General features: G+C 49.4%; 2 protein-coding genes across 2 annotated transcripts in view; one reads left to right on the top strand and one right to left on the bottom strand.

The window, feature by feature from the left end:
* Positions 1 to 26,212, bottom strand: part of b4galnt4a (beta-1,4-N-acetyl-galactosaminyl transferase 4a) — a gene marked incomplete at its 3' end in the record, with an annotated part of 36,466 nt that overhangs the window by 5,732 nt on the left and 4,522 nt on the right. The window lies entirely within an intron of this gene.
* Positions 2,247 to 24,357, top strand: LOC124488946. The gene is made up of 2 exons (XM_047051497.1): positions 2,247 to 3,675; positions 24,050 to 24,357. The coding sequence occupies exon 1, from the start codon at positions 2,451 to 2,453 to the stop codon at positions 3,621 to 3,623; it is 1,173 nt and encodes a 390-aa protein (XP_046907453.1). The 5' UTR covers positions 2,247 to 2,450; the 3' UTR covers positions 3,624 to 3,675; positions 24,050 to 24,357.

Here is a 26,212-nt window from a genome sequence, read left to right as displayed (position 1 = left end):
TGTGTGTGTGTGTGTGTGTGTGTGTGTGTGTGTGTGTGTGTGTGTGTGTGTGTGTGTGGGTGTGTGTGTGTGTGTGTGCATTTACATGCATGCATCCACCCCAGCAATCTTCACAATTAGAGAGAGCTGAGGGAATGAGAAAAGAAGAAAGAGAGAAAGAAAAAGAAAGAGAAAAAGAGAGAGAGAAAGAGAGAGAGGGAGAGAGCGGTGAGTTGGCACAGGGAGCAGAGGGAGGGATCTGAGACTAGCCAGAGGAGTTGACAGAAAGCTGTTTAATGTGCTGTAATCTGGGTCAGGAGCACAGAGGCAGGGAGTCATGGAGATGGCTGGCCATCCTCACCCTCTCTAACTGCCCACTCACTCTCTCCTTCTCTCCTCTCCCCCTCCTCACCCTCACCCTCTCTAACTGCCCACTCACTCTCTCCTTCTCTCCTCTCTCCCTCTTCACCCTCCTCCTCCCCATCACTCCTCTCCCTCTCTCCTCTCATTCTCCTCACCCTCCTCCTCCCCGTTACACCTCTCCCTCTGTCCTCATCGTCTCCCTCCCCTTCACACCTCTCCTTCTCTCTTCTCACTCTCCGATCCTCTTCTCTCCCTCTCGTCTCCATGTCTCTCCTTCTCACCCCGTCTCTCTCCTTCTCTTCTCTCCCTCTCTCCTCCCGACACTCCTCTCCACGTCTTTGCCCATACACGTTCACACACATGCACGTACACACACGCACAGGGCCTCAAGGGACAGCGCGTTCAAAAACAGTGAACAAAGATTGATATAAAGTGACACTTTTTGAAACCAAAAGGATGACACAGACACACGCATGTCCACACTCCAGCTCTCGCCGACCCAAAGGCCAGTGGAGTTCATCTGAGCAGTCCCAGACAGATTATCTGGTTGGTTGAAAAGAGATCAGATGATGAGGCTCGATTAGACGGAGATTAGAATCTTAGAGTGGAAGTGTTTACTAACAAACACATACATAACAACAACAGTGTTGGCAGTGCCGCACAATGTCAGCAGTGTGTGTTTGTCTGTGTGAGTCTGTGTGTGTGTCTGTGTGTGTGTGTGTCTGTGTGTCTGTGTGTGTGTGCAGCTGGAGGCACAGGTTGATCCCCTCACTGCTTCCTAGCCTTGGGTGCAGCTTTTGGGGAGGGGAGCAGAGAGTTCAGCCTGTAGTCATCTCACTGAGCCTCGTCATCTGACTGGCTGTCTCCCCTGCCCGTCAGCCTCGTTGCTTAGCACCCCCCGGGGCTGTGACCTCACTGGGCTGACCAAGGGTCTCCACGAATTGCCTTGGGCATCAGGCCCGGTCGCCACGGCAACGGGGAAACATTTCCATCACGCTCAATGAAACGGGACATCCAATAAAGAGCGGCTGGGAGGTGGGTCGCTACTGCCTGTTAGGGGGAAAAGGAAAAGAGGATCAAGAGGAAAGGAGTTTGGGTGGGGGAGGCTGGATGGAGGCCTGCCTCGCTGGGGTAGAGAGGAGGGGGGATAAGGGACAGACTGGGTGGATGAATGTGGACCTTGTTAAAGAGGTAGGAGGCTCATGCTTAGGCCCACCTCCAAACTCAGGCTCTGAATGAATGTTAGTACGCCCCTGTGTATCACAGAGGGATGTTTGTGTGCGTGTGTGCGTGGGTGTGCATGGTTGTGTGTGTGTGTGTTTGTTTGTATGTCTTCCAATCAAATAGGTACTTGTATGTGGTGGGTCAGTGGGTGTTTGCATGCCTGTTTCAGCGTTTGCATACACCACAGAGACTTGCTTGTACCCATACAGCTGACACACCCATACACACACACACACACAGAGCTGACACCCCCGTCCACACACACACACACACACACACCCAGCTGAAATGTTTCCTGCACGCACACACACACACAGCTGACTCTCCTACACACACACACACACAAACACACTGTGGGGGGGACTGTGACCAGGCTAGGAGGCTATGGCTCCTATGACCAGTGGCACAAAAACACAGTCCGTATAAACCAGCTCTTTGTTCCTGTGGCAGAGGAAGCTTGTGTGTGCTGGCAGGCGTGTGGCAGGGTGTGTTTACACTACAGCCCTGTGTGTGAGCCTTACGGAGCAAAGCTCCATGACGTTATGAGGATGACTGTGTGTAGCTGCCTTCGTACACAGACAAAAGTGTGTGCGGGTGTGGGGGTGTGTGTGTCGGTGTGTGGTGGGTGTAAATGTGTGTGTTTGTGTAGTACGTGTGTACGTGCGTGCGTGTGTGTTAAACTGTTGCATAACATTTGTGTTCTCGAATGTGCTCTTGATGTTGCCCTCTGTGTGCTGTTGCACACAGGTGCACCTAATCTAATCAATAAATGACTGCTGCCTGTGAAGGTTCGGGTAATGCCAGTTGAATGCAATCCAGTGGCTGTGTGTGTGTCTTTTTCCTCTATCATGGTACTTTCTGTTGGCTATTCCAGCCTTTAAGATATGGCAGCGTCAACAGGTTATGGGCCCAGAAAAGAGTTTGGAAGCCGATGGAATCGTTTATGTTTCGATGGAGATGAGAGAAAATATGAGTTGTGGGAAACTAAGTTCCTTGCGTACCTGCGTCTACAAGGTCTGAAGAGCACCATACTGCAAGAGCCAGACGAGGAGGACGAGGGTGCAGAACAAGACGCCAAAAGAAATGAAGAGGTCTATGCTGAACTGATTCAAGTGTTGGATGACAAAAGCCTGTCACTGGTGATGAGAGATGCAGCTGACGATGGTAGGAAGGCCCTACAGATTCTGAGAGACCATTATGCTGGTAAGGGGAAGCCCCGTGTGATCAACCTATACACAGAGCTTACATCCCTTCAAAAAGCTGTAAATGAGAGCGTCACAGACTATATTATTCGTGCAGAGACTGCCATCACAGCACTGAGACATGCAGAAGAAACTTTAAGTGATGGTTTATTGATTGCAATGACTCTGAAAGGTTTGCCAGACTCATTTAAACCATTCTCTATCCACATTACCCAAAGTGATGAAAAGTTGACCTTTGCTGAGTTTAAAACAAAACTAAGGAGCTATGAAAGCACAGAAAAGTTTAGTTCTGCCAGCTCAGGTGATGACAGCGTGATGAAAGTAAAAGGAAGACTTGGCTGTGAAGGAAAGCTGACCTGTTACAACTGCGGCCAGAAGGGACATAAGGCCATGGGGTGTCCTGCTACTGGTGAACACAGAGAACAGAGACAGTGGTGCAGTTTTTGTAAGAGTTCCACCCACAGAGATGCAAACTGCAGGCGTCGGGGACGAGACAATGTGAAACAGGCGGTGGATGAGGAGGACCACACGTTTGCGTTCAAGGTGGGCCAGGTGGATGACGCCCCCGTTGGTGGACTAAAGAAAAGAGGTCTTATGGTCGATACTGGAGCCACTTCGCACATTGTAACTGACATGGCACAGTTCAGGAGTTTTGATCCGGGTTTTAAGCCGCAGAAGCATATCTTGGAGTTGGCTGATGGAGAGAGAACCAGTGGCATCGCACTGAAGAGAGGTTTGGCCAACGTTAGCCTGATGGACAGCAGAGGACGTGCGGTGGACACAATGCTGACCAAGGCATTGTACGTCCCATCGTTTCCCCAAGACATCTTCTCAGTCAAGGCAGCGACCGCCTGAGGAGCAACTGTCATCTTCAAGGAGGGACAAGATGAGCTCATTCATAAAGACGGTACGAAATTTGACATTCAGGTATATGATAGACTGTACTATTTAAGCACCGTAACACATGAAAGTGATGATGTTGATGAATGTCATGGGTGTTACGATCTTCAAACATGGCACGAGATTCTAGGTCACTGCAACTATGATGATGTGTTAAAGTTGGAAAGTGTCACAGAGGGGATGAAAATTAAAGGTAAAACTGATGTGTCTAATCTGAAATGTGAAGTCTGCATGAAAGGTAAATTCGCCCAGAGCAGAAACCGAGAACCAGATGAAAGGGCAAAGGTAGCACTTGCACTTGTACATACAGATTTGTCAGGACCTATAGAGCCAGCAGCAAAAGATGGCTTCAGGTACGCATTGGCATTTACTGATGACTATTCAGGAGCAGTTTTTGTGTATTTCTTAAAAGTAAAGAGTGACACAGTTAAAGCTACAGAGAAATTCATTGCTGATGTTGCACCTCATGGGAAAATCAGATGTGTGAGATCTGATAATGGTACAGAATTTACATCTAAAGAGTTTCAGTCCTTATTGAGTAAAAACGCCATTCGGCATGAGACTTCAGCTCCTTATTCTCCCCATCAAAATGGGACAGCTGAAAGAAATTGGAGAACACTCTTTGAGATGGCAAGATGCATGTTAATTGAGAGTAATCTTCCAAAAGAGTTGTGGACATATGCAGTTCAGACTGCTGCAGCTATTCGCAACAGGTGTTATACCAGACGAACAGGACAGACTTCGTATTACATGTTGACGGAGAAAAAGCCTGATCTTTCAAGGATGACAACATTTGGGTCAGTGTGCTATGCATACAAACAAAACAAGAAAAAGCTAGACTCACGATGTGAAAAAGGGATTTTTGTGGGGTATGACAAAAATAGCCCTGCATATCTAGTCTTTTACAGAGACACTGGGAGAGTACTCAAACACAGGCTGGTGAAGTTCATCTCAAAAAGTGTGAAGGAAGGTGAGACTCAGACAGATTCTGACATGAGTGAAGATATTCTTTACAGGGAGAGGGCTAAAACGAACCTGCCAGAGGTAGAAATAACAAAACATTCAAACAGGAGCCTAATGCAGAGATCTGTGACTCTAATGCCACTACAGATGAGGATGAGAGTAGTCACAATTCACGCTATCCAAGTAGGCAAAGGAGAGCTCCTAAGTACTATCAAGACTGTGACTATAAAGTAAAATGTGATGACGATCATGAAATACCCAGTATTGATTATTGTTACAGAGTTATATATGATGTACCTCAAACCCTGAAGGAAGCTATGAGCTCACCAAGTTCAGATCTATGGGCTAAAGCTATGAACGAGGAAATGGATTCTCTGAGTGATAATGATACCTTTACTCTGACCACATTGCCAAAAGGTAAACATGCAGTGGGGGGCAGATGGGTTTACACAGTAAAAGAAAATCTAGATGAAACAGGAAATGAGACAAAAACATGCAAAGCCAGATATGTGGCAAAAGGTTATAGTCAAGTTGCAGGCATTGATTATAATGAAACCTTTTCTCCAACTGCTAATTTGACGTCTGTGCGTAGTCTAATGCAGCTAGCAGCACAACATGATTTAGACTTGCATCAGATGGATGTTAAAACTGCATATCTACATGCACCTATTGACTGTGAGGTGTATATGGAACAGCCTGAAGGATTTAAAGTTAAGTCAGAGACAGGTGAGGAACTAGTCTGTAAACTTAACAAATCCCTGTATGGTCTGAAACAGTCAGGACGGAATTGGAATAAAACGTTGCATGATTTTCTAACTGACAATGGTTTTATTCAAAATCCAGCCGACCACTGTGTGTACAGTAAACAAACTGAAAGTGAGAGGGTAATATTACTAATCTGGGTCGATGATCTTATCATCGCAGCAAGGGACAATCAAACAGTCACAAATGTGAAAGAGATGTTGGGAGCTAAGTTTAAAATGAAAGATCTTGGTAAACTTAAACACTTCCTAGGCATTGACTTCACACAGAGAGAAGGTGAAGTAAAGATGAGTCAGAAAAGGTATATTACAAAGATATTGGAGAGGTTTGATATGACCGACTGCAAACCAAGATCAACCCCATGTGAAAACAAACTGAAATTTGACAATGAAGGTGAACCTGTCAATCCAAAGATGTATCGAGAAGTTGTTGGCAGTTTGATTTATCTCATGACATGTACTCGACCAGATCTGAGTTGGGTGGTCAGTAAGTTATCACAACACTTATCTGAACCAAAAGAACCACACTGGATAACAGCAAAACACGTCTTGAGGTATTTAAAGGGAACTGTAAACCAGAAATTGTGTTACAAAAAAAGTGACGTAAATCTCAAACTTGTAGGATATAGTGATGCTGACTGGGCAGCAGATCATATTGATAGGAGAAGTACTACTGGATACTGTTTTAGTTTGTCTGAGACAGGGCCTGTTATTTCCTGGAAATCTAAGAAACAACGTACAGTTGCTTTATCCACATGTGAAGCAGAGTATATGGCACTGTCAGCTACAGTCCAGGAAAGCATGTATCTTGTACAGTTATTGAGTGCAATGGACAATGGATGTGACTATGTACCAGTGATGATTTTTGAGGACAATCAAGGCGCTATTGCATTGTCAAAGAATCCTGTATGTCGACAAAGATGCAAACATGTTGATATCAAGTATCATTTTGTTCGATCGGCAATCAGTGATGGGAAAGTCTCCATTGAATATTGTTCAACAGTAGACATGGTGGCAGATATTCTAACTAAGCCTGTAACTAAAGCCAGGATTGAGAAATTTCTGTGTTTTATGTTTGGTGCAATCACATCAAGAGTATAAGAGAAAGTGGGGGTGTTAAACTGTTGCATAACATTTGTGTTCTCGAATGTGCTCTTGATGTTGCCCTCTGTGTGCTGTTGCACACAGGTGCACCTAATCTAATCAATAAATGACTGCTGCCTGTGAAGGTTCGGGTAATGCCAGTTGAATGCAATCCAGTGGCTGTGTGTGTGTCTTTTTCCTCTATCATGGTACTTTCTGTTGGCTATTCCAGCCTTTAAGATATGGCAGCGTCAACAGTGTGCTTCTGGAGAAGACATGTGTCCTACAGCAGGCAGTCCACTCCTTCTGTAAGACGTTAATGCCTCTCTGAGCTATCAAGCACACACACAGCTGTCGTGCAACAGGAGCAGCCCTTCTCCTTAAAACGGAGAAGATAAGAATCCTTCTAGCTGTGTGCAACCAGGACAGGCACAGCCACCGTGTCACCGGGGAAGGAATTAGAGCGTGCGCGCAGGGGTCACGCGTCTCCAGAGGCCCCGAGCTCATAAGCATACATTTGTAAACAAACGAGGCAGGCAGGAGCGAAGCTAACGTGTTATGGAGCGCTGAGAGGGAGAGAGGCATGGAGCAGTAGGCAGAGAGGAAGTGTGTGTGTGTGGAGGAGGTGAGCGCGTAGGTGAGCCCCTGCTCCAACAGCCCATCCATCTTCTCCCTCTGTCTCACACGCCTGCTGTCGGACAGCTGACAGCAAGGGGGAGGGGTTCTGCTCCAGCCCCCCGTCTTAAAACCGCTCTCCTCCTCGCCGTCGAATCACAACACCTGCTATGAGGCATTTTGAGGCTCACGACTTCCTAGTTCGGTCAGACCGGTACCTTTGTGCGCCTGGCATTTTCGAAACAGCCTTTTCGTTCTGTCCGATCGGGCTCTCTGATTCGTTCATCTACGTGCTGACCATCCGCACAGCCCCGCCCCTCCCCAAACGTCCAACCCCCGCCGCCAGCCTTCAGACTGTGTCCTCCACATACCAGACCTGGCGTAGGGGTTGTTGTCGGGGTTTAGACACCGACAAGAAAAAGAATGAGAACAACCACAACAACAACAGTTTCGAATACCAGCAAGGTCAGGGGACTGAGAGTTTTAGCCGAGGGACAGAACACTTACAGGGAGAGAGGGAGAAGGAGGCTGAGATTAAAAAGAATGAACAGGACAAATGCATGCCTTGGTGGCGGGAGAGTGCTGGTAGTCTGACAAGAAGAAAAAAACGAGGAAAGTGTCAAGCGAATGAGGACGAAATTCCGAAAAACTAGAGGCTGACCCGAAAACCTTCTCAACTCATTTTTCACAATGACGTCTCTTCCCTCCATTTGTCTCTCCGCCCGTCTCTCCGTCTATCTGGTTGTGATTAGAGGGTGATGACTGTCCCTGTGTAGAACACCAGTCGAGTCATTATCCCCCCCCTCCCTGTCTGATTCCAATCATCCCTCCAGTCATTACACCCCTGATCTTATCAGCGGAGAGAGGAAAGAAAGACAATGGTAAGGAGAAAGGAAGGCACGAGAGAAATGAAGAGGCGACGGAGGAGGGCAGCGTGAACCGAGGAGCAAGAGATGAAGAGAAGAAGATGGAAGAGGAGAGAAGGAGCACGGGGGGGCGGGGGGGAGAAGACAAAGGAGAAGGAAGGGGGGGGGAGCGGGGGGAGTGTGGAACACGAGAAGAAAAGAAGAGGAAGGGAAGGGGATGTGTTACATGCAGGGGAGGGGGAGGAAGCAGGAGAGAGGGAGAGAGAGGGGGGAGGAGGGGAGGAGGACAGGAACAATAATAGCCTTGTCTTATCTCCGGCTGGTGATAAATCCCCCCTCTCTTTGGGGAGTCAGGGCCTGCGCAGCAGTATGGCCACAGAGGAGGCCATGCAGACTGCCTGACGACAGACGTCCTCTTCCCACACAGCCTCCACTATTTACGATCAGGCAGTCAGTCCGACGGGGCCTGGGCCTGGATCTCCATCCATCCTGGGTCCCCGACTGACACTCAAATGAGCCACTCTGTCACCCCCAGCCCTCTGCGACCGGCTCAGTCGCTATGGAGCCATGCGGGGCCCCTCCGACGCTGGACTGTCAGCCCCTGACCAGCACCGCAGTGCTTCTCCAGACTCCCTGACCCATGCTCTCCAGGCTCACAAACGCGAAAACAATTGGCTAAACCACCTCGTCTTTTTCCATGGATCTTTGATTTTAAAAATACCTGTTTCAGGAAACAAGTTGGCAATTTGTTTCTGCTTAGCAATCCCAAAAGCTGTCTGGCCCAGGATTGAATTTCATTGTTTTCAGATCCATTTTCTGTGCCTAATAAATCACATTGGCCCACACCAAGGGGATATAATGTTTCAAAATGTCTCTAATATCCAGACATAATAACATTTGTGTCTATCTTCCCTGGCCTACTGATAAACACGCTGTATTCTAAATACACTCAGACTTTTTAATTTGTCTAACAATGTATGAAATACCGGAATAAATGAATAACTTGATGAATGAATGAGCAGGCCCACTGAACCTACACTACCACTACCAACCTAGTGTTCTATGTGACCGGTAGTCTGTCTGGAGGAACAGAGTGTGCCCCCACACACACTCCCACCAGTCTGTCTGGAAGGACAGAGTGCGCCCCCCCCCCCCCCCAACACACACACACACACTCCAACCCCTCCCAACCTAGCGTGGTCCACTAATTTATGCTTGCTGCAATAGTTTGCATTTTGTTTCATGTGTCTGTTTACCCATTTATGTATTCCTGCTTGGATTAAATTATTCATTGATGTGCTGGTTTGTATTCTCGTGGTGGTGCAGGGCCACTAGTGATGGGATGAGGGGGGGGGGACTGATTGATTGACAGCTGCAGGGTGGTGTCGGGAATAGAGGGGAGAATTGGTAAATAACAAAGCGGCCGACAGAATTAGAGAGTAGAAAAATACAACGAAAGGCAAACAAACATGACATGCTCACTTAGTCTGAGATCAGAAACAAACACACACACACACACATACACTCACACAAACCATCCAATACGAAGGGTACATCCCTGTCTCCCTAATGAGGCATGGTCCCTTTGCTGCCGCCACACCGACAGAATCCTGCCTTGCCAACATCTGAAATCCTACAGACTCCCACAAACACAAACACACACACTCTCTGTAGGGTTCATATCACTATCCCCAAGCACAGTCTGCCTTGGTCTCCTCTTCACCCTGTGGTGCCTTGAATAAACGGCAGCATGCATATTTATAGAAATGCTTGCTGTGGAAACCTCCTGAAGACAGCATGAGACAGGAGGAGAGGGAAGAGGAGAGACAAATAGAGGAGAGGAGGAGGTGGATGTACCAATGCTTAGTCATGTATGACTGATATGCCAATATCAGTGGCCCAAACTTGACCCCAGCTATCACCCCCAGAACCTCAGTCCAGAGAGGGGAGCCAGAGTCCAAACATAGCCAGTTAGCCCCGGGCTTTGCTAATGAGATACTGTCCTGGGGAAGCTAGCTCGCTAGGTGTCTGTCTTGTCAGATTGCCCATAGACTGATGCAGGAACATTGGTAGATCCAAATCTTTGATATGTTCTGTGCTCTTCTCCTCCCACCTCCGATATATGTATCCTGGTCTTACTCAAAATATTTTCTAACCTTTCGAAAAAAAAAAATTCTAAACATTATATTGGAAAACATTTGGAAAACCTTTTGAAACCTTTTGAAACCTTTTAGAAAATATTTGTTCAACCTTTCCCAACTTTCTTTTGCGCACACCATTTCACACACGTTTGTTTCCTCACTGTCCGTGAGGAGAGAAGTTAGTTGCCAGCCCTGCACACATCCTATGTTGTGAATGATCACAAGCGGCAACACAGTTGAACAAAGCACTGGGGAGAAGCACAGTAGAGATTCTTAATATATCACCTAAAGGAACCCCATAATGCAATACCCAGCCCTGGACCCTGAGCAAAACTTTTTTCTCACACACACACACGCGCGAGCACACACACACACAAGCTACACGTCTCTGTCTCTGAGTATCTACCTGTTTACCTTATTTCTATGTTTCGATTTCTTTTGGTCTCCCTTGCGCCCTCCTTGTCTTAAAATTCATCACACTATCCGACTGTGCGGAGTCAAGAATAATACGAATAAGAAGATGTGGAGAGGAGAGAGAGAGGAGGATAACTACTGAAAAAAAGTATACTGCATGAAGGAGCTTGTATGTTTACTACCGTACATGAAGGATCCCTTCTGGAGATAAGGAGAAGAAATGCTGCAGAGATGACTGAGGCTGTGGGCAGACAGCCCACACATTCACACAATAGCCTGGTCTGTCATTGGGTTACTGCTGGCGCTGAGGCTGGGGCTGGGGCTGGGGCTGAGGCTGGGTCAAGAGCTGGGGCTGAGGCTGGGTATTCTCCCAGGCCTTTGTTTCAGCTTGTCCACAACAACAAGAGAGCCACAGAGAAGGCCGGCCGGCGGGAACAGCGCAGCTCCCTATTGCTGAAGCCCAGAACACCGTGGACAGACAGTGGCGCAGAGGGGAGGAAGTTCCAATAAGAATAAACGGATAGTGACAGAAGGACAGAAAAAAGTGATGGGCTGAGAGGAAGTTGACCCTAATCAGACTGACTTGCTCTCTATGTCATAGAGCATCACACACACACACACACACACGGCAAGGCATTACCGGCATGTTTGCACAGCTCTGCTATCTGTTTTATTAGCAGCCCATTTGTCCAGGGTTTTTTTTCCACACACGCACAGCCACATTCTCACATACACACGTAACAGAGCAGAACACACCACTTCCTCTCTGCAGGGACAATTGAGCCAATCAGAGAAGAGGAAATTAGAAACGAGAAAGAGATAGAACTTGTTTGGAACAAGGAAGTGTTGGTGAAAGAGGGGAGGACGAAGAGAGGAACAACTGGAGGGAAAGCTGTGCACCGGAGATAGGAGGATGAAGAGGAATGGGGTGAGCGAGAAAGAAGGACAGACTGCAGGATGAGAGGAGAGCAAAAATATGAGAGAAAAGAGAGAGATAATGAAGGGTGAACCGTTTTGGGATTGGGGTGATGCATGTCTGGAAAGGGAGGGGGTGGGGTTATTATTTATATACCTACTGTAAATCAATGCGGGCGACACACCTTTAATAGACCCTGCTCTGAGTCAGACAGAGATGGAGGGAGTGACAGACGCGTATACAGTACACACCCACACACACACACACATGCATACAAACACACACAAGCACAGTACACACAGGCTACACACACACATATTTAAATATATATATATAATATACTGCGAAGCGAAAGCTGTAAAACCTGCCTGGTTCTCAGTCACGTTCCGGAAGCCATTTCTCCGGTCCACCAGCATCTATCAGAGGCAGTGATGATGATCTAACACTGCTGGAGTCTGGATGGATGAGGACCCACTGTAACACAGTCTACTGCTGGGTGGATGAGGACCCACTGTAACACAGTCTACTGCTGGGTGGATGAGGACCCACTGTAACACAGTCTACTGCTGGGTGGATGAGGACCCACTGTAACACTGTCTACTGCTGGGTGGATGAGGACCCACTGTAACACAGTCTACTGCTGGGTGGATGAGGACCCAATGTAACACTGTTTACTGCTGGGTGGATGAGGACCCACTGTAACACTGTCTACTGCTGGGTGGATGAGGACCCACTGTAACACAGTCTACTGCTGGGTGGATGAGGACCCACTGTAACACTGTCTACTGCTGGGTGGATGAGGACCCACTGTAACACAGTCTACTGCTGGGTGGATGAGGACCCACTGTAACACAGTCTACTGCTGGGTGGATGAGGACCCACTGTAACACTGTCTACTGCTGGGTGGATGAGGACCCACTGTAACACAGTCTACTGCTGGGTGGATGAGGACCCACTATAACACTGTCTACTGCTGGGTGGATGAGGACCCACTGTAACACAGTCTACTGCTGGGTGGATGAGGACCCACTGTAACACTGTCTACTGCTGGGTGGATGAGGACCCACTGTAACACTGTCTACTGCTGGACGGATGAAGAGCACTACAGACCAACTGCCATTTGACACTGGAAACCAGGTCAGCCCTGGGGATGATAGAGAGGGTCGCTGTTCACACCACACACACACACACGTATGCACACAAAAACACGCACACACACAAACACTCACCCCAGACAATAGCAAGGATACATACACACTTTACATGGAAACACACAGAATACACACAACACAAACACACAGTCCACTCCCATCTCCATTTATTATCCAAAACAATGACAGAGAGAGAGAGAGAGAGAGAGAGAGAGAGAGAGAGAGAGAGAGAGAGAGAGAGAGAGAGAGAGAGAGAGAGAGAGAGAGAGAGAGAGAGAGAGACGGTAAATAAATAAATAAAACAGGAAGTGATTTTTCCCGGTAATTTCCTGCTCACGCTCCACTGACCTCCTGTTTGTTTTTTTTTCCAGCCTGCTCCTCTACAGACTATGTGGTGGTGGTGGTGGTGTGTGTGTGTGTGTGTGTGGGGGGGGGGGGGGGGGGTTCATCACAACGCTACCCCAGAAGAGATTAGAACAGTCAGCAGTGATCCTTCACCAGCCCTCCTCTACACAGTGTTTGTGATGGTGGGTGGTGGGGGGGGGGGTCATTATCACAACACAACTGTGCTCCTTCACCAGCCCTCCACTCTGCTCCAAACCAGGCTGGGACGAGGGCTGGAGCCTTCGACACCACCAGACACACAGACACACAGGGTCCAGACACACAGGCACACAGGGTCCAGACACACAGGGTCCAGACACACAGGGTCCAGACACACAGGGTCCGGAAACACAGACACACAGGGTCCAGACACACAGACACACAGGGTCCAGACACACAGGGTCCAGACACACAGGGTCCAGACACACAGACACACAGGGTTCAGGCACACAGGGTCCAGACACACAGACACACAGGGTCCAGACACACAGGGTTCAGGCACACAGGGTCCAGACACACAGACACACAGGGTCCAGACACACAGGGTCCAGACACACAGGGTCCAGACACACAGACACACAGGGTCCAGACACACAGGGTCCAGACACACAGACACACAGGGTCCAGACACACAGACACACAGGGTCCAGACACACAGGGTTCAGGCACACAGGGTCCAGACACACAGACACACAGGGTTCAGGCACACAGGGTCCAGACACACAGACACACAGGGTCCAGACACACAGGGTTCAGGCACACAGGGTCCAGACACACAGACACACAGGGTCCAGACACACAGGGTCCAGACACACAGGGTCCAGACACACAGACACACAGGGTCCAGACACACAGGGTCCAGACACACAGGCACACAGGGTCCAGACACACAGACACACAGGGTCCAGACACACAGGGTCCAGACACACAGGGTCCAGACACACAGACACACAGGGTCCAGACACACAGGGTCCAGACACACAGGCACACAGGGTCCAGACACACAGGGTCCAGACACACAGTTCTGGCAGGCAAGAACAGGACTGTACTGTCGGCCCCGGATCACTTGACCTCTCGAGTTGAGACTAAGTCAGGTCAAGTACAATTAATCATACCGTCAAACAACATACGACATAACACACACACACAAACTCTACGCACAAACACATCGTCACACAGTCAGAGCAGAGCAGCCCTTGGTGCTGTCATTGTCCCTATGCTATTTTCAACAGGCATAAACAAAGACTACAGAATGTAGGACATAGCTGAGAGGCAGGCGATCTTGGGACGCTATGTTGCTTTTCACACACACACAAAGAGGCTTTAGAAAGGAACCCTTAGAGGTTAGGTCTAATCCTGCTCTCTGTCACCAGGCCACTGAATCCTTTTGTAAAGCCATGAAAAGCACAGACAATCTTCATGCATTGATAATGCTTTTGTGAATGCGTGTGTGAGAGAATGCGTATGTGTGTGTGTTAATGTGCGTGTGTGTGTTAACGTGTGTGTGTGTGTTTTGAGCTACAGGCGTATTCTTCTCATCCCTTACCCAAACATGAGAAGGCTCTCAGCTGTGTGTAAGGGGAGACGATGGTGAATAACTGTCTAGGACATCAAGCAGGTCAGATTTCATGACCGTTAATGCGTCGCACACTCACAAAGACACACGCACACATCTCTAGCCACATCTACACATACTATACACCTACACACACATGCATAGGATAGCTGGCTGTTCTGCCAGCTCAGTGATCCTGGGTGACATTGGAGAGTCCAGAAAACTGTCGGGTGTAACAGAATGAATGTGAACATGATTTACTAAGACCCCCAAGCTACGGACAGACTCCACCTTGGCCCCTGTGCAGTCCGGGGCCTTGTTACCCTCCAGAGCAGTCAAGGTAGTGAGAGGGGGGGGGGGGGGGGGGGGGTAACCTGGTGAGTCATCCTGTGTCTGGTGCACAGTGTGTCCAAGCATCTGCAGTAGACATGTTTTAGAATGGTCTATCAATGCATCGCTCAGCCCTCTGTTAAAAACCTCCCTCTGAAAATCAATTTCCTAAAGATCACACATTTGTTCCACGGCAGGCTATTTGTCCCAGAGTGCCTTCGTGGAGAGGGGTTTCATTAAGAGAGCTGGTCTCAGCTGAGCTGCTGTTCAACAGAGTTCAAAGCGATCGATTTGCACAGCAGCCCCTGGCTCTTTTAAAAAGGTCCACACGTTTCTCGAACCCCCATCTTCTCCAAGCTCGCCCCTCCCTGCCCCCCAGACCTCCCCAGTACGGGAAGCCAGCGGCCGGGACACTAGGGCATCCCCCCCACACACACACACACACACCCACCACAATGCAGAAAACTCCATTCATAAAACCCACATTCAGCTTATGAGCTTATGGTGTGTACGACTATAGCAGGACAGAGAGATGGATAGGGTGTAAAGATGCAAGGAAGGGAATTAGCACACAGAGCATGTGTTCTAGACTACAGTAGGACAGGGAGCTAGCACACAGAGCATGTGTTCTAGACTACAGCAGGACAGGGAGCTAGCACACAGAGCATGTGTACTAGACTACAGCAGGACAGGGAGCTAGCACACAGAACATGTGTACTAGACTACAGCAGGACAGGGAGCTAGCACACAGAGCATGTGTTCTAGACTACAGCAGGACAGGGAGCTAGCACACAGAACATGTGTACTAGACTACAGCAGGACAGGGAGCTAGCACACAGAACATGTGTACTAGACTACAGCAGGACAGGGAGCTAGCACACAGAGCATGTGTACTAGACTACAGCAGGACAGGGAGCTAGCACACAGAGCATGTGTACTAGACTACAGCAGGACAGGGAGCTAGTACACAGAGCATGTGTACTAGACTACAGCAGGACAGGGAGCTAGCACACAGAGCATGTGTACTAGACTACAGCAGGACAGGGAGCTAGCACACAGAACATGTGTACTAGACTACAGCAGGACAGGGAGCTAGCACACAGAGCATGTGTTCTAGACTACAGCAGGACAGGGAGCTAGCACACAGAACATGTGTACTAGACTACAGCAGGACAGGGAGCTAGCACACAGAACATGTGTACTAGACTACAGCAGGACAGGGAGCTAGCACACAGAACATGTGTACTAGACTACAGCAGGACAGGGAGCTAGCACACAGAGCATGTGTACTAGACTACAGCAGGACAGGGAACTAGCACACAGAACATATGTACTAGACTACAGCAGGACAGGGAGCTAGCACACAGAGCATGTGTACTAGACTACAGCAGGACAGGGAGCTAGCACACAGAACATGTGTACTAGACTACAGCAGGACAGGGAGCTAGCACACAGAGCATGTGTACTAGACTACAGCAGGACAGGGAGCTATCATACAGAGCATGTGTTCTAGACTACAGCAGGACAGGGAGCTAGCACACAGAGCATGTGTACTAGACTACAGCAGGACAGGGAGCTAGCACACAGAGCATGTGTACTAGACTACAGCAGGACAGGGAACTAGCACACAGAACATGTGTACTAGACTACAGCAGGACAGGGAGCTAGCACACAGAGCATGTGTACTAGACTACAGCAGGACAGGGAGCTATCATACAGAGCATGTGTTCTAGACTACAGCAGGACAGGGAGCTAGCACACAGAGCATGTGTACTAGACTACAGCAGGACAGGGAGCTAGCACACAGAGCATGTGTACTAGACTACAGCAGGACAGGGAGCTAGCAGACAGAGCATGTGTATGAGACTGCTGCACTACCCGAGAGCTGTTGATGTCATTGGCGCCGTTCATGCATGTCACGCATGAACAGAGAAGGCCATGGAGCTAATCAGATCAATATGCCCTCTCTAACCCCCTGCCGCGTGACTTGGAGATTCACAAACTCAAGGTGATTCCGACCCCACCAGCTCCCCCCCACCCACCCACACAGCCGGCCTGAGCCTGGTCCACTTTAGCTATATTGACTTGTCCGTTCGCACAAAGTGAGACGTAATTATGGATCTGATCCGTTGATCTATTGATTGCTCCAAATGGAGAGATAAACACGCCACCGACACCATATTAGGTAGCGTTGCATCATGGTAGGTCTGACGGAGGCCTTTCCTGTCACTGGCATCTCTACACGCACGCACACACACACACACACACACACACACAAGCACCTGTAGCTACTTTATAGTCCACTAATGTTCTTATGTACTGTAGCTGAATGTGCTATGCGCCAGGGAGACCAACAGGGTGGAAGAGAAAGAAAAAAAAAATTTGAAATTGAAATACTAGAAGGGGAAGACGGGGAGTTATGTGCTACTCTTCCAGTGACATCATGTGTGTGGTTGTGTGTGTGTGTGTGTGTGTGTGTTCATGTAAGTGTGTGTGTGTGAGAGTGTGTGAGAGGGAGTGTGTGGGAGGGAGTGTGTTTGCCACCAAGTCCAGCCCAGCCTTGTTCAGCTCAGGGGGACCCAATCCCACAGGGAAATCAGAAGTCTTTGTGTGATTTAATACCACGCTTGTGTGGCCACCATGAATGATGCCAGGGAAGAGCAGTGGGTATGGGAGGACACCCAGAAAAGCCTGGCACAAAGAGAGAGGGACAGGAAAAGAGAGAGAGAGAGAGAGAGAGAGAGAGAGAGAGAGAGAGAGAGAGAGAGAGAGAGAGAGAGAGAGAGACAGATAGATAGATAGATAGATAGATAGATAGATAGATAGATAGATAGATAAAGAAGGAGCGAATGTCTATTTCCAATCACATTACACAATATGGTTAAGCTCCTCTATTAAGAGTGAAAAATGGCGGGATTATTAGTTGAACTACAGGGCTCCAACCTGTCACCTCCACTGAGTCAAAAGGCGGACTCCACCGTCTCCATGACTGGAGCCTGAGGCTAGCCTGCCGGCCACAACAACACAACCAACAGAGGCGGCAGCGAGAGGCCTTCGAACGCTCAGCTTCTCCACCGACTGGCCCGCGTGCAGACTAGGTTAGAGATGGGCCGGCGCACACGCCCCTCTGTGCTCCAGCGCCTCGCCGCCTAGCGAGTGGGCCAGAGGGGGAGTTCGGAATAACGAGATCGGATTGAGGGTTTGGAGGCTCAGACTCTCTCCTCTGGCAGCCTCGAGGCCATGTCCGGGACACGGGGGCATTTGTGTGGAAGACATGAGCTGGGGGAGGTTGTGAAGTGCCAGGCTTGAACTACAGGGATCACGGGGGGAGGGGGGGGGGGGCTTACCTGGATGTGCTTCACATGAAATAAGTTTGTCTCTATGTACTTCGCATCGAATAAGGCCTGCGTGTAGAATGAGAGGGTGGGAGTCGTGCGTCAGGTGGACCCAGTCACTTGCATACGAGTGGAAACACGCACACACACCCACACACACACGCACACACACAAAAGATCCTCCATCTGTGTCCCAGAGCTTTTCCTCCACCCTGATCCACCGCCGTGTCCCTTAGCAGGTATCAGAGTGCGGGGCCACAAGCCCTGGATACACAGCACGTCTGACGAGACTCACAAGTCACACCTAAGGCCTGCACAACACACGATATGTTGATCTGGACTAGTGTCTTTTGAGGAAACCTTCCTGTTGCACGTCTACACTGGATTCTAGTCCCAGTGTTTGGAGCCTCTCATCTGTTCCTGTCTCCTGCTGGGGGTCTTTCATTGAAGATGACCTCCTACTCGTTAAATAGGGGCCATGCTGAGATTGACTCTGTGTATGTGTGTGTTTGTGTGTGTGTGTGACAGGTGCAGACAGACCCAGGATGAATGGCTGGATGCAGCAGCACAGCAGAAACGAGGATTGCTCTGGCATATAAATGAGAGGGACAGAGAATGAATGAAAGGGGGAGAGAGGGAGGGTGGTGACAGAGCAACAGAGGCAGGCAGAGACAGAGGCAGAGACAGAGACAGAGGCAGAGGCAGAGGCACAGATCATCAGATATTCAGAGTGAGAGAACTGTTATGCTTTTGTCACATTTTGATTAACTAGTTGTTTGCGATCCATACAGCAATCAATTTGTAAACATATTGTCCTTGAATGCACATCAATCTTAATGATTTAGAAAATATTTTATTATAGTTATTAATTGAAAATAGTGTATTTCTGTTTCATGTCAATTAATTATGATAGTTGGCAAGCCTTAGGCAACTATAATCAGTTTTTTTCATGCCAATAAGTCACTTGAATTAAATTGTACTAAGAGATCGAGAGGAGTAATTGAAAGAGAAAAGAGATAGACAAAGAGAGAGATAGAGACAGGGAGAGCGAGACAGAGAGAGCGAGACAGGGATACATATGGAGACTAAGAATGAGAGAAAAAAGGAAAGAGAGAAAGAAAGAAAGAAAGAAAGAAAGAAAGAAAGAAAGAAAGAAAGAAAAGAAAGGAAGAGAGTCAGAGAGAGAGAGAGAGAGAGAGAGAGAGAGAGAGAGAGAGAGAGAGAGAGAGAGAGAGAGAGAGAGAGAGAGAGAGAAAGTTAGGACTAAAGCGTTACATTCTAAAGGAGGGTTTGGAAACAGAGCAGGGCATTCCAACCCTCCAGAAGAGGAAGAGAGGAGAGGAGAAGGGAAGTATGCAGAGAAAGAACAGGGAAGGAGAGGAATGCAGAACAGAAAATTCAGAGGAAGCCAGTGATGATGAAGGGAGGAGAGAAGAAGGGATGGAGGGATGTTCCTTTCGAGGACGTACATTTTCAGTGCTGTACTGAGTCCCTAGATGACTACTGTGGAAATATCCTTGGATTCAAACACAGACACAAATGCCATTAATTTGAGTCTTTGTGGGTGGCATAGTCCATAAAGGAAACATCCTCTGAATGTGAAAGCACAGAACAGAGCATAAAGGGAAGGCTCTTCGCCAAAGGTGCAAGGTCAGACACCTGTAGTTGGAGTGTAGTGAAACATAAGTCTAGGAGATGGTCTTAACTAGAGATCTGACCTCAATTACAGATGAACACAGCCTTCACCTGTGCACTAGGTAGCTAAAGTACTTCAGACTGAATGGGATAATATTACAACAATATATACATTTAACACACACTCTTATCCGGAGCGACTTACAGTAAGTACGGTGACATTCCCCCCGAGACAAGTAGGGTGAAGTGCCTTGCCCAAGGACACAACGTGATTTGGTACGGCCAGGAATTGAACCAGCAACTTTATGATTACTAGCCTGATTCCCTAACCGCTCAGCCACCTGACTCCAATAACAGTTTAGCATGGACCCTTCTCTACTGTCCTTCTGATGGTCCACACCCGTTTTTCTCTTTATCTGTCTGTATTTCACTCTCTGTCTGCCTCTCTCTCTCTGTCTGCCTCTCTCTCTCTGTCTGCCTCTCTCTCTCTGTCTGCCTCTCTCTCTCTCTGTCTGTACCTCTCTCTGTCTCTTTCTCTCTCTCTCTCTTTTTGGAGTCAGAAAATCGGACAGATTTGAATTCAGAACATCATTGACTATTAGGAGCCGTGAGAGAAAGAACAATTTGTCTCTCACTCTATCAACAAGCGTGTGTGCGCGCGCGTGTGCGCCTGTGTGTGCACGCACATTTCCGAGTGCGTACAGGGAGGACAGGAACAAGGAGCCGAGCGAACATGGCTGACTGAAGCGTCGTCCCCGGTGACCCAGCTTTTCTGCTCCGTGCCACAGCAGAGAAAGCCCAGACAAACCTGTCAGTCTCTTTACAATGGAGCAGCCGTGTCTGCAGACACGCCGCCTCTCTCTGTCACGTCTCTCTGTCATGCTATCTCTTTCTACCCTTCTCTCTCTCTGTCTCTCTCTCTCTCTCTGTCTCTCTCTGCCTCTCTCTCTGTCTCTCTCTCTGTCTCTCTCTCTCTGACTCTCTCTCTCTCTGTCTCTCTCTGTCTCTCTCTGTCTCTCTCTCTGTCTCTCTCTCTCTGTCTCTCTCTGTCTCTCTGACTGTCTTTCTCTTTGTCTGTCTCTTTGTTGCTCGTCTCCGACAGTGCAAGTGAGAGGTAAAAACATAAAGAACATCACAGAACATCACCGTACTGAGAAGTTTGACCTTAGGGCCTTGGAAAGAGGGCAGAGGGATGGGGTTTTCAGCCAACACAATATAACCCATAAAGACTGGCTGTTCCAACCTGGCCTGTTTGTACTCTTTGTTAACTATGTTAAACTGACAACTGAGGGAAAGGGAGGGGGGAATGGGTGAAACCGTTTTGAGTTTTTGAACTGAAAAGCTAGCACACTGATTAACGTTTACCCGCTGAGCAAAGTTCAAATACATTTTGTGGTCAATTAATTCAGCACCAGAAATAATGAAAATAACTTTGCGTGGCGCACGTGTGAAGTGATTGGTGACGCTTCGGTGTAATTGAAAACAACAGCGTGGAGAGCTGCTGCTGTAATTAGCGTCATTACCCAGGAAAACTAATGTCTACAGCGTGAAAACACTGGAGACAGGAAGTGGTCACAGGGATCTACTGGCTACCGTCAGTTTGCATCGTAACAGCCAGTGTGTAGCAGGATCAAACACCATCAGGGTCATGCCGACACTCAGACCCTTTCATCCAAAGCAACATGTAAAATACTGCATACAGCACAAGCAGGAGATCATCACGGATTAGAAGTGCACCGTTCGGTCTTGACCCTAACCCTAAATAAGTTTCAAAGCAACACGCCATACCCCTTGTCATACAAACAGATGTTGTTATACCAGCCAGTTAATATGTCTGGCCCATTGGTTAGAGGTCTAGATGGCATAGACAGCTTTAGTGTAATAAAAGCTGTTTGTGGACTGTGCTGGTCCCTTGCTGTCCAGTGAGGCACAGAGAGAGACATAGTCTGAAAGCAGTCATGCTCTGCTTTAACAGTCCCGCACACACATGTCTCTGACTGTCTGTCCTCCGCCCGGCCCTTTTAAAAACAGGCCTGTTTTCTCAGCTTTGTGGGCGAGTGGGAGTGTTTGACGGGGCGATAATAGAGTTGCCTCGCCTCGCCGTGCTGAGGCAGGTGGAATCTCCACGTCAGACACGAAGGAAACAACGCTCGCCTTCGCGAGGCATCTCATTTGCGACGGCGCGGCGTGTTATGCAGAGACGGAGGCGTGAGCAGGCCACAGGAGGGGAGGAGAAGGGGAGGGGGAGGTAGGGAGGCTGTTTCTTCTGCCTCGTCAGATTGTATTCTCTCAGCTTGATCCTGGGAGGCTTCTAAACTGCCTGACGGGTGCAACACAGCAGAGCTAAATAAAAACCTGTAATGATTACAGCAGTAACACTATTCCCCTCCCGACCAACCCACCAACCACCCCCCCCCAACCCCCCCCTGCTCCTACCTTCTCACTCCCCCCCGTCCTTCTCTCCCTGCTTGGGGAGGGCTACTTGGGGGTTTGTTTCCACCTAATTAGCCTCTGGTGGTTTCGTGGCCCGTGCTATCAAGGCTGCCTCCAGTGTAAACACAAGGATGTGCAGGCCCGGCCTCACGCCCGCAGTCTGCTAATGTGCTAATACGCTAATATGCTAATATGCGACGGCCCGTGTCTGTTGCCATTATTGTTATTGTTGTCGTCGCTACCGTCGGCAGCGCTGAGGCTCTGTTTGTGCAGCTCCAGCGGAACGAGGCCCTCCAGGGGGGCGGAGCCCTCCCCGGCTGTCTGCGCCCACAGGCCCCTCCCAGGACGGAGAGGAGGAGCCGGGTGCACAGAGTCGCCAGACAGCTGGGGGACAGGGTTGAGACGGGCAGGAGGCAGGGAGGATTGTGGAGGATGGTGAGGGTGTGGGGCTGGAAGCAGTGGTGATGTATAGGCTGGAGAGACAGGTGTTCGGTGGTGGGAAGGTGGGGCCTGGGGTGTCGGGCAAAACCCAGGCTGTCAGCAGGTGACTGAAAGCCAGCACTAGGAGGGGGTGGACAGGCCTGGTGAGGGAGGTGTGTGTGGTGGAGGTACAACCAGTCTATACAGCACGGTTTCCAGAACCGCAGAAATAGCTGTTGGAATTGTCCACAACCAACAATGGCACCGTATAAAGGATAATAAAGAGGACAGAAAACTAATCTAAGTTCACTGCCTCTCTAGAGCAAAGAAGTCCATTACATTGGGAGATTATAAACGCCGAGTGAGCTGACGGAAGCCTGTCGGGTAAGGCCTTCTTGTCTGGCGTGCAGAGAAGCCACAGAGAATACAAAAAAACAATCTAGTCAATTATAGAAAGCCAAGCGAGTTAGAATTCAGTGCACAGGCCGTGTAGGAGAACACAACTGAATACGGTGGAAACTTTCCTCACCCCGACTTCATCTCCCGCGCCTCTCCGGGCGTGCCGTGGTCGAGACAGCGGGAAGCGCTTTTGACAGCTATTAGAGATAGCTGCTGTGCACCCTTCTCAAAACCGGCCATACACAATAATCAAGTCAGAGAGCGTTCTCGGGCGATCAAAACACGAGGCCTGGGCGTCATCCCTCCTTCCACACAGCCTCCATCTCACTGACGAGGCCTGTTGTGTGAGTCCACCCACAGGCATGCCAGGGAGAGGCAGGCCCTGTCGGACTGAAATGGAAGGTTAGGATAGACAGGAGGGTCAGTGAAGTGTGTCAGCAGCATACAGATATATGGTATCACAGTTACACGGGAATCGAGAAACGAGGACTACCAGAAGGCTGGGCAAAGATACAGGAGACATCGACTGTAGATACAGGAACATGCACACGGTGTGCATAGGCCCATGTCCAGGACCTCAGCAGTGAGACTATCCCTGAAAGATCCTGAGGTGAGGTTGAGGATGATCTCTATCTGTGCTCCATCCACTTCATCTCCCTGCCTGTGTGCAGACAGGCTGGCTGGGGACTCTCTTTGAATGCCACTCCATCTGGCAGCACGCCTGGACGTTAAATGTCATTGGGAAAAAAGCCATGAAACTTTCCCCCAACAAAAGTTCAAGTGAAACTCTCTGATCAAAGAAGAGGGGCCTCTGATTGGTGAAAATATTCCAGGGGCGAGGCTTGATAGGTCTATCTGACATGTCAGGGAAGAGAAAGAAAGCTGTCCTCTCCACCCTCCTCTTCCTCTCCTCCTACCCCTCCTACCCCTCCTCTCCCCCCTATCCTCACCTCTGCTCTCCTCCATCCTCCCCCCTCCAGCCTCCAGCAGACCAGACTACCATGAGTTCAGTGTCTGAACCACAGAGCCACCCACTACAGAGGGTCGGGGAGGCCCAGGGGAGAGGTGGCCCACAGCATCAGGGCTAAGAGGATTGATTGAAGCCCTGCTGGGAGTGGATCACTTACGGTAAGGCGACACCGGGGTCCATGCTGCGGCACGGCTCCCAGGCGGCAGGGAAGGGAAGGGGGATCTGCTAAGGACAGGGGGACTGACAGATCTTATCAGGACTGAGATCCTGTCTGGATCCCGCCGACATCCGACTCCCTACTCTGCTCTTTGCACGGCACCTCTCCGGCGCGGTCTCTCTCTTGTTCTCTTTGGCGTTCTGCTTCTCGCGCTCTCGTCTCTCTCTCGCGCTTCTTTGACCTCGCCTGTCTACCCCCCGCTCTCTCTCTCTCTCACACACATACGCAACATATCAAAGACCACATTGTGAGGATTGTTAGGCGGCCCTCTGCTGAGTAGAGCCATAATAATTGGGGGCTGGTGGGTCTCTGCCTTTCGATAACCATGGAGCTGGTGGGCCCTGGTCTTCCGGGCCCCTAGTGGGCCCCTGGAGGGTTCCTTCACAGTAATAGGGGGATGCCCAACCACGATGAACCACAAGAAGATATGTCAATGGGGTCATCAGACGAGACACACAGATCACAGTGTAAAGCGACAGTATTGTCAAATGATGGTCCTTCAAAGCCACTTCCTCTCACGCTGCCTCATCCACCTGTGACGGACGGGATCCATCCTTTCTCCCTCCATCCCTCCATCCCTCCATCCCTTCCCTCCCTCTCTCTCTATCTCCAGGGCCCGGTGTGCCAGGGAGAGGACAGTGCCATCATTCACCGGCTCCCTCCTCAGCCAAACACGGTAGTCAAAGTGCATGCAGTCTGCACAGTGAATGGGGAGGCTGGCAGAGGCACTACAGACCACCCCCCCCCTCCTTCACCAACACACAGTAACACACACAGACACACCCACACACACACACCCATGCACACCGACACACACAGCCATGGCAGCAATCCAAAAATCTCATTTGCATGGCCAACAGTTAGTACCTCAAAGGTGGCTTGTTAGGCAGGCCAACACAAATTTCATTAACCTCAGGGTTAAAACACTCTGTGCTTCTGCTTTCCCCACTCCTGCCTGCCCTCGCTCCCTCTCCCCTCATCCTTCATCAACCCGTTCCTGCACAGTCGGTGATGCAGAGAAACAAGCACACCTTAACCATGTCAGTGTAAGGTACGGGGGGGGTGGGGGGGGGGGGATTCAAGCACTCATGTCATTCCATGGAGCATGTCAGGAAAAATAACACTTCCCACGTACATTAAGAAGGAAATGTACTTGGGAATTGTGTGAGTGTGTGTGTGTGTGTGCGTGTGTGTGTGTGTGTGTGTGTGTGTGTGTGTGTGTGTGTGTGTGTGTGTGCGCGCATGTGTCAAAGGTCCAGCACATTGAGTCTTCTTGCCTTGGTTACAGCACCAGGAACATTTCTCATCTGAATTATACCGGCAGTGAGATTTGCTGTGTAGGCCAGATAAGCTCTCCTGAGATTCACCACTAAGCCTCCACCAGTCTCACTTCTCTCCTGGAGCAGCCTAGACTACAGTCCCATACACACTGGGCTGCATAGCCATCTGTCTGTCTGTCTGTCCGTCTGTCTCTGTCTGTCTGTCCACCCGGCCGTTTGTGCAAGTGTGTGCATGTGCACGTCCTGTTCTGCAAACCAAACCAATGTTTAGCACCAGAGTCATTTTCTTCCTGATGCTTCTGACCACGACAACCAAAGCAGCTCAAATTAGGGAGAGGTGACATCACAGGGCACTGTTGCCATGACAGCCGACAGGCCTGTGGGTATTGATGATGGAGCACAACAAGGCAAATCCACTTGCTGTCCATTACTCCATGACATTAAATGGAGACCCATGGTCAGTACTGTGTGTTGGTGTGGGTGGAAGGAGAAGGTTCACTTCTTCAAGTCCACTGGGCTGACTGGATTTTAGAACATGGAATTGAGAAGGAATTTCCTTCAATCAGCACAGAGAGCACCGCGGAAATATCCTACCAATCGGATTGTACGTGTCCTATGTGCTGTCTCGGCAACTAACCAGCCAGTCCGCTATAACTCTTAACACCTCTTGCCAGTG

Source organism: Hypomesus transpacificus, unplaced genomic scaffold, assembly GCF_021917145.1.
Source record: "Hypomesus transpacificus isolate Combined female unplaced genomic scaffold, fHypTra1 scaffold_156, whole genome shotgun sequence".
Classification (NCBI taxonomy): domain Eukaryota; kingdom Metazoa; phylum Chordata; class Actinopteri; order Osmeriformes; family Osmeridae; genus Hypomesus; species Hypomesus transpacificus.
Note: the sequence above shows the minus strand (reverse complement) of the source record. Positions and strands in the feature narration are given on the sequence as shown.

Coding starts and splice junctions, on each gene's coding strand:
- LOC124488946 (XM_047051497.1), top strand. CDS start 2,451: ATGGCAGCGTCAACAGGTTATGGGCCCAGAAAAGAGTTTGGAAGCCGA.